Raw genomic sequence first — 8,876 nt, 5'->3', positions numbered from 1 at the left:
ATTTTGTTGCAGAACATAATGCAAGGCGAAGATAACAAACAGTGATCAATCTCGTAACTCCTATAAGCAATACAATCTTTCTTAATTTGGCTAAAGAAGTACAATTTACACCTAAAGATAAAAACCCAACGTCAAATTAGATCACTGTTCGATATATCTGCCTTTCATTTTACTGTTCTGGTGAACACATTCAAAATGTATATCTTTTATAGATAGGTATCTTGCATTGATTTGTCGTCCCTATTATAGAATAATCGTCAATACGATTGGTATTCATTTCTATACAGATCCTCATAGTATTGACGATTATTCCATAATTATATCAATTAAAAAACTTTACAAAGATGACATTTAACGTCGCTTTAGAGAAAAGAACATGACCCACGAACCATGAAAAATGGCCTAGCCTGGGAAATTGATAATTTCTGTATATAATAATCTTCGGGATATAGGCTTTCTAGAAATGTTTTTCTTTTTTCATATATTCTATACTTTTTTGTTAATATGACGTTGAATATTGTGGTATTTAATGTTAAAAAATTAACATTTCGGGATACACGTCACAACAATAAACCTCCAATGACCATGTACAATGTACATGAACCTATAAATCTCTGAATTTATCAAGTTATATGCACTCAAATAGCTAGAATGGCTTATTCAATGATCATAATAAGCATTTTTGACCAAATTTGGGAAATAGAAATAAGAAATATTTTGGAAATGATGTTCAAAGCCGTGATTGTTCAACTTTACTTTTAAATTATTTTTACTTGAATTTTAAAATACTGAAATAAGAAGAATAAATATAGTATGTAGTTTATTTACATGGTGAAAGAAGTGAATCATTGGAACAATTCTGTTTCATATCATATTCCATAGTTTTGGTTTTTTTTGTTTTCTTTCTTATTTTTTTTTTTTTTTAGTATTAAAACGACCGAGTATCGAAAGCAATGGTAACGAAATAAGTTGACACCGCGTCTCGTCAAAACATGTTCAATTCGAATTTACTCGGAATTACACGTTCAACGAGCATTTGCTGTGAAACCTGATTAAAGGAAAATTACTGTAGACACCTAATAGTAAGTATCAAATGATCTTTTTGTTACATGTACATGTAGATTTCAAAGCGTGAATAATAACAACACAACACCGATATAGGGGATCAGAGTCAGTATATTATTGACTCTGAAAATACGATTTGAGAAATGATACTGTATAAATTTTACTGTATTTATCTTGATCAATAATTGTATATTCCTATACGTATTAATCATGTAAAGATACTGAGGTCTTTTAACCAACAATTTTTTTTAAATGTTTGTGCAATACATTATTGACTGACAGAACGTAATTCATGAGCTGTGATCTAAAAATCTTCCAGGCATTAATATAGATTTGAATAGAATTACATCTAGATACATATTTGAAATAGAATATATCCTAAGGCTCTGTAGTTTTAAATTGTTTGGATTATATTGCATTTACATGTAATGTATACATGCTTGTAAATGCCACAGAATGAGAAATAATCTAAATTGGCCTATTTTGATAATGTTCCCAAAATAGAAGTATCATGTAGATCTATACAGGAAGTAACATTTACAAATCATGTTTGTTGTTTGTTATTTGCCAGTTAAGTATCATAATGATAATACTAGTAGTTCATAATAAGTAATTATTCTGCTAAAATCAAATACCCTTTTAATTGTTAATAAATACATCACTGGTAGAAAGGTTATAAAGCTTTTATCTAGCACAAGTTTCCATATTCTACAGGTTTACATATGTCAGCAAGTCCTCAAAAGCAGCTTTAGGGGTTCCCAGGAGATTCTGATGCTCACTGTTAGACTTTCACTGTCGTCAAAATCCAACCTTATTTTCTCTTTTCTCAAAACTTCAGCTCTCAAAAACTTGTTTGATTAATTATGTCACTCCTGTTTTGTTGAACATGGTGTTGTCAGCAATAGGTTCAAGTTCTTCTATGTCTTGTTGTAGGTGATTTGTACAGAAGCGAGCCCCGGCAGGAATGATGGCCTCTTTTGAAATGAAGATTTCATGCCTTACTCCTACTGGGACTACAACTAACTTTGGACCTGGTAACTCGCAGATACAGCATGAAGTGTGCCCTCTTGATGTACATGGGGATGGGAGTGATACAGAAGGGGGACTAATTGGAAGAACTGCTGCTGGTGGTGGTGGTGCTGGACTGTCTTGAATCTGTTGCCTAACCGACTTGATATTCTTCTGTTTAATATGGGAGCAACACACACACTCTGGCATATATTGCACAGAAAATCATGATCAGATGGTGCCCTCCCTATCAGAGTGGTGATCACTGACCTATATTTCTTTGAAATCCTGGATCTGTGTTTTGGTTTTACTCTCCATGGACAGTTGAAACAGAGAAAGAATTAGGGACCACTCCTTGGCATATCTGAAATATTTATGTCATATACATGTAATTAAAATATACAATTTGGGTTGGATGAAAATCTTATCTTCATGTTAAAACCCATTAGCCTAGGTTATTTTTCCTAAAATCTAATTATAAATCAATTAACTTGTTAATTAATGCTTGGTGAATCAATTAATAAATTGTATTCAAGAACTTGGAATTATTTTTTTTCCCACTAATAAACTGAAAATGTGTATCTTCAAATGTTTTGTTGATTAATGTCAGTGTGACATATAGAGGGGGTATGGGGTTTACAACAATGTATACATGGTTAATTTATTTCTATTATGTAGTCCATGTAAATTTCTGTGGAAACGAGGAAGTTATTTATATTCGGTCTTTCCTATCCCGGGGTAGGAAAGACCGAATATAAATAACCCCCTCGTTTCCACGGAAATTAAGTCCATGAGAGCCTGAAATCTCCCAACCTGGGTCTGTTTAATGGACCCTTCCAAAGTCCTTTTTTAAGGAAAAAGTAAACCATTTTCCTAATCCAAAAAGAAAACTGGTGCAAAAACCATGAAATAATATAAATAATAGAAAAATTATCAGTAGTATTGTAATACATTTTCGGGGGTGGGGGGGGGGGGGGGGGGGGGGGGGGGTTGCCGTTTCACCTTTATAGATTTTTTTTTTTTCCTAACATTTAAAACATATCTTTTCAATATCAATTTTGTCTATAGCACAAAATAAAAATTCTAAAATCAATTAAAGCGTTTGATTTTCGTGTGTATATATAAAACAAAACGAAAGAAAAAAAAACTAGGATCCTCCACTAGTAAACTATGTTTTCCATTTAGAGTTATTGCCCTTCAATCGAAAAAACGTAAACATAATTAAGAGAATACTCTACATTTCAACACAAGTTTTGTCAAATATTATTTAACAAGATATATTTTGATATGTATTTAAATTGATCTACTTCATTAAAAACAAACTTTCTGTGTGTTTTTGTAGGTGTCTTTCCACGTATATACAAGGGACTTATGAATTTACGAACTTAAATAGTTGAAATTGAAAACAAAACGGTAATATTATCTCCGTTCGATCTATGAATATTGTGCGTTCAAATTCTCAAGTGCAAATGTAAAATAGATAGAGCTTACAGCCGTGTTTGACATTGCTGTAATATTCGGACATTTGTTAATGTAACACGTTGCTACAACTTTACAGTTATGATTGACAGACTTAATATTTTATAAGAAACTTTGAACTGTAGCCTATATTAATTAAACGTAGATCTACATAATTTGTAAAAATTATGAGAACCAATGGACAAATTCATACGATAGATCATACTGTCTGAATATATATCGCACATCTCCATGCGTAATACATGTGTACATGCTGGGCCTGTGTAATTGAAATGTTTACTGGGGTATTCCTAGAGAGAATGTTCTATCGTTAAAATGATAATGTCCTACGGCACCGATTGTGGTGAGGGCCTGTCCCGAGACACAGATTATTCTAACTAGGGTATTCCGTATGGCCGAATAAGTTTGTACTGTACGTTTTATTCGAACATTCATTCTGTTTTGAACAATATCATTTTTAAAGTAACAAAAGGTAGGGAAATCGGTACTTTTAAAGCCATCGGAATCAAACATACACGATAGGTCCCCCCCCCCCCCCGTACCTTTTTACCATAGGCCATGACTCTCATATTTACTCGTTTAGATATTGATTTTTTTATTTTAAAAAATATATAAGAACATAAAAACTCACCTCTTTGCTGTTTCTTTTTGAGTCGTATCAACTGTGTTAGTTGTATGTATTGACTTCCTTGGAATCTGACGTTTCCAGACGACACTTTTGTTATTATTATTTTTTTTTTTCGACATGGCCGCATTGCTTACGAGTTAATTTTTTTGATGGAAAGTGTTAATCTAACTTTACATTTTAATTTTAGTTTACAAAATTGAGTCGTGAGTAATGCGGCCCATGTGAATTTATAGACTGAAGTTGGCAAATTTATGCGATTTTCCCGGAAAACGTGAAACTGCGGTAGGTTTGGGCATTTACTTGAGTGCTTTAAACATCCGGTGTGAGGAAACGATTGCGCAATACAACTTGGCTCATGTTATGGATAAAAAATATAATCTTAGATTTATTCTAAAGTGTTCTTTAATTTTTCCAAATTTGGTAGGCCAAAAATGGCATATTGTGGGTCATGTTCTTTATGGGGAAAAAAATTGAATACTTATGTACCATTCGGCATAAACAAAAGGGAACATTCTTGTCTTTAATAATTAATGTCTTGTATGCAAAGAACGTGTTATAATAATTGATTTTAACAATATTAATGTATTTAGATTAACTACTTGCTGTAATATTTCGTGTTTGTATTCATTTAGGCCAGAAGTTAACTGCTTTGTGAACAAACATTTCTTAAAGTTTGCTACATAAATACCAAATATTTAATAATGCGCATAGTAATATTTTAGGATGTGTCCATGATGTCGGGTGAGTATTGTTCATTTTGTTATTAGACTTACCTTTCTCAAATGTTCTTCGCACAATATCAACTTTGATGTTACTTATCAATTGTATAATACTTACTGTGACGTCATAGTACTCTTATGTATGTAGTCTTGCGTTACGTTGCTATGACAGATAAACACGACCGAAAAAGATTTCTAGAAAGTGTTTAGAGTTTTTAAAGGTTTTAATACTAAAAAGGAGACTTTATACATATGGAATTAAATAATTCAAGATGGAGAGAAAACTTACATATATTTCTTAAATTCGATCGAAGAAAGAATTTTTCAGTTAGTCAGATCTATTTTTCTACATTTTAAAACGCGTTCCAGCATGTTAATCACAGTTTGGAAGTAATTTTTACGTCTTATATTACAAACAATATCCCTTTAAACGATCATTACAGAGTATGCCCGTGTCAATAGTAAGAAAATCGTTCTGATGGCGTGAGGTATTCAGATAATCTAGACAAGAACTAAACTTGACACAGTTTGAGAGCGCGTTTTTCAACATATCGAATGTAACTGAATTCCTATCACGAATGCATTTAAGTTGGAAGTAAATTAATGGGTTTTTCATGCGCATGTACAATATCGAATGCAACTGAATCCTTCTTACGAATGCATTTAAGTTGGAAGTAAATTAATGGGTTTTCCATGCACATGTGCAATACGTCGATCATAAAAGGTGGTGACAATTATGGTTCTACTCATGCCAAAGTATTGTCTTGTCAATAGAAGCCATGCTCATAGTCAAGCGTTTGACGTATTTAGTGGAAGTGGGTTAATCATGTTGTGCATAATTTGAAAACATGGAGTTTTATTGCAGATATTACTTGTTATATATTTTTCTTTTATTGATAAGTTACGCTGTTGCTGAAAATATCTGGCATCTTTGCGTTTTTGGAGTTGTGAATTGTACTTGCGAAAATATTCAACACCAGATTAAAGTAGACTGTTCAAAGAAACATGTTCAAAATATTCCACATTTTCCAAAAAATGTGTCCTGGATTGATTTGAGCGATAATGACATTGAAGAAATCAGCGATCCTTTTCCGGAGACTGTGTCGTACATAGATCTGTCGCGAAATAAAATAAAATCACTAAGCAACAAACCTTTCCGTGGATTACGAAATCTGAAATCATTGAATCTGGAAGGAAATAAGATAAGCATATCCGAATTATATCAAGGTCTGTTTGCAGACTTATATTCCTTAACTGAACTGAGTCTGAAAGGAAATTCCCATCCAGGTACGAGCGTCATAGTGCATGACGAAGTATTTGCAGAGCTGAAATCATTGCAAATTTTAAAAATCGATGGACCAAAGAACATATCCTTTGGAAAGGGGTTTTCCAATTTAGCAAACTTATACAAACTTGATTTGTCTGGAATTACGGGAAATTGTTCATTCACAAGGATTCCTCAAGACATGTTTAACAACACGCCTAAGTTAAAATATGTAGATGTTTCAGCATGCAATATTATCGACATTGAAGAAGGTGCATTTGGAGTTCTACCTTTACTTCAATATCTTGATGTTTCCCACAACAAAAGACTCGGATTTGCTTCACTTCCGAACATCACACATAACCTTAACCAGACATCTATTGATATTTTACATATCAATGGTATTATGTGTTTGACTGGAACAGGCTCTAAAATCCTCAGACATCATCTGATCAACATAGACAATACCAATCTTACCGAGATACACATTGAAAAGAATAGACTCGAACAATTAGAACCAGGTGTGATCAGAAATTTTCCTAAAACAATCCGAATATTTTCAATGGGAGAAAATAAGCTGACCCAAGGGAGATACATAATTGACTACTTTTTCCTTGCAAATCTTCGTGTTTTAAACATAAGCGTTCAGTTACGACCTCCTCCATATCCATCATCCATATTTGAAGACTGCAAGGAGAAAACCGACGAATATGACTATACTCGTACAAATCCCTTTGAAGAACGAACACATGTTACGATCAAGGACTTTTATACAATACGGGAAACATCGATGCAAGATTCAGATTCAAAGTCTGAAAGAAAGCGTATTTTCACATTTTATTTACCTAGATTCTTAGAAACATTATATGCAAATGCAAGTCGGCTTTATACGAAGATTCCCGAATTCGGAATAAATGGTTCTAGTTTACGTGAGATTTATGTACAGAACAACTTTTTCTACTCATGGAATGGACCTGTACACGGCGCAGAGGGAATTCAAATTCTTGATCTGTCCAACAATTTCTGTTTTTACATCTCCCCACATTTTCTTAAGTATGGCACTGGTCTGAAATCTCTTAATTTATCAGAGAATAATATAGGTCAAAGCTTATCGAGTGATAAAGAAGGGAAAACATTTGAAAATCTCATATCTCTAGAAAATCTTGATTTGTCACATGACAGCATCATGTCGTTATCTGTTCAAATGTTTAAGAATATGCGAAAGTTGAAGACATTGAATCTAAAAAATAACCTGCTATCGATATGGCGGGTAAACATCGAACATTTGAGAGAAATCAAATATATGAACCTCGCACAAAACAGATTTACCACAATTGAGGAAAGATACCGACGCTCATTTGAAACTTTATTTCGAACATCAAACCTTACTGTAGATCTATCGGGAAACAAGCTTCTATGTTCCTGTGATAATGTAGACTTCCTGTCATGGATCACGCGTAATAGAAGAAACTTCGCACGTTTTATAGACTATGAATGCTCCTCGACAAGTTCTGAAAAGTTTAATTTTACAAATGCAGCTCATTCATTGGTGTCTTTGAAGGAAATTTGTAAATCATATCTTGTAATATACATCGCGACGTCTGTCACTTTAGCTTTTATTTTCAGTACAGTCGTTGGAATAACTCTACAGAAAAATAAATGGAAAATTCGTTACGTAGTATTCAAAGCAAAGCAACGTTTCAAAAAATTAGGGAGGTATTCAAATGAGTTTTCTTCATCTTCAATTCATTACAAATATGATGCAATGATTTCGTACTCAAGAAGTGAGCTATCTTTCATGCTTACGGAATTTATACCTCGAGTGGAAAATAATTCTAATATACAACTTTACATCCGAGATCGAGATGAGCCTGCTGGAGTAGCAAAAGGTCAAGTCATTATGGATGCGATTCAGGACAGCAAGCGAGTGATCTGCTTAATATCAAAAAGATATCTCAAATCGAAATGGCGAGACTATGAATTGAACATGGCAAGAATGGAGGCCATAGAAGCTAGAGAAAATTTAAAATTCGTCCAGTTGGTTATCTTCCCCGAAGTTTACAACGGTCATCTTCCAAAATGTATTACTGACCTGGAACTGTGCAAATGTGTCCATGAATACCCCGAGGAGGCATGCGCATATGACGACTTCTGGGAAACCCTAAAAACCGTTATAGAGGAGGATTTATAAAATGTACTTTGTTTCTTTGAATGTTTTGAATTTTCAAGAAAGAATAACAAGCATTTATTGACATATCTAAAATATATTTTTCGCCACCGTCACTATTTGAATGTTTGCATGGAGTATATATTAAAGCTATCTTTGGATTAAAATGCTTGATGTAGAAAAATCCAAATATCCTACATAGAGTGAAACCTGGTTTTTCATCATTTCATTGCTGCTTATACTGCAAATCAAATATGAATATATGTATTTTCAAATGTATACTTTTCATATACCTTTCTAAATCTTTATCATTCAATAAAATTCAAATTTGTCAAAATTATTTCCTTTACAGTGTTTTTGAAATATTTACATACCTGTATCACGTAGTGAACATATGCCAGAAGTGGTGTAAATGAAATGTGGATTTTGAAAAATTCTTAAGAAGTTTAAGTAAATCTAAAATCACAAAGCTTTACTCAAATCAACAACGTCAAAACCTATGACTTTTCAACACTTTACACGACCATTCCTCACGAAAAATAAAAG

General features: G+C 33.1%; 1 protein-coding gene and 1 long non-coding RNA gene across 2 annotated transcripts; both read left to right on the top strand.

Annotated features, from left to right (window-relative positions):
• The first annotated feature begins 414 nt into the window (after nucleotides 1-414).
• Nucleotides 415-3,400, top strand: LOC125673942 (uncharacterized). The gene is made up of 2 exons (XR_007369850.2): nucleotides 415-1,082; nucleotides 1,780-3,400. It is a non-coding gene; the product is annotated as an uncharacterized LOC125673942 (long non-coding RNA).
• A 691-nt stretch (nucleotides 3,401-4,091) lies between these two features.
• On the top strand, nucleotides 4,092-8,494 carry LOC125681827 (toll-like receptor 4). Its single transcript, XM_056157730.1, has one exon. It carries the CDS (start codon nucleotides 5,748-5,750, stop codon nucleotides 8,352-8,354), a length of 2,607 nt encoding a protein of 868 aa, XP_056013705.1. The 5' UTR covers nucleotides 4,092-5,747; the 3' UTR covers nucleotides 8,355-8,494.
• The last annotated feature ends 382 nt before the right edge of the window (nucleotides 8,495-8,876 follow it).

The sequence above is a fragment of the Ostrea edulis genome, chromosome 3 (assembly GCF_947568905.1).
Source record: "Ostrea edulis chromosome 3, xbOstEdul1.1, whole genome shotgun sequence".
NCBI classification, from domain to species: domain Eukaryota; kingdom Metazoa; phylum Mollusca; class Bivalvia; order Ostreida; family Ostreidae; genus Ostrea; species Ostrea edulis.
This window is presented reverse-complemented; position numbering and strand designations above follow the sequence as displayed.

Excerpts from the sequence above, each read along its gene's own strand:
- LOC125681827 (XM_056157730.1), top strand. The coding sequence starts at position 5,748 with ATGGAGTTTTATTGCAGATATTACTTGTTATATATTTTTCTTTTATTG.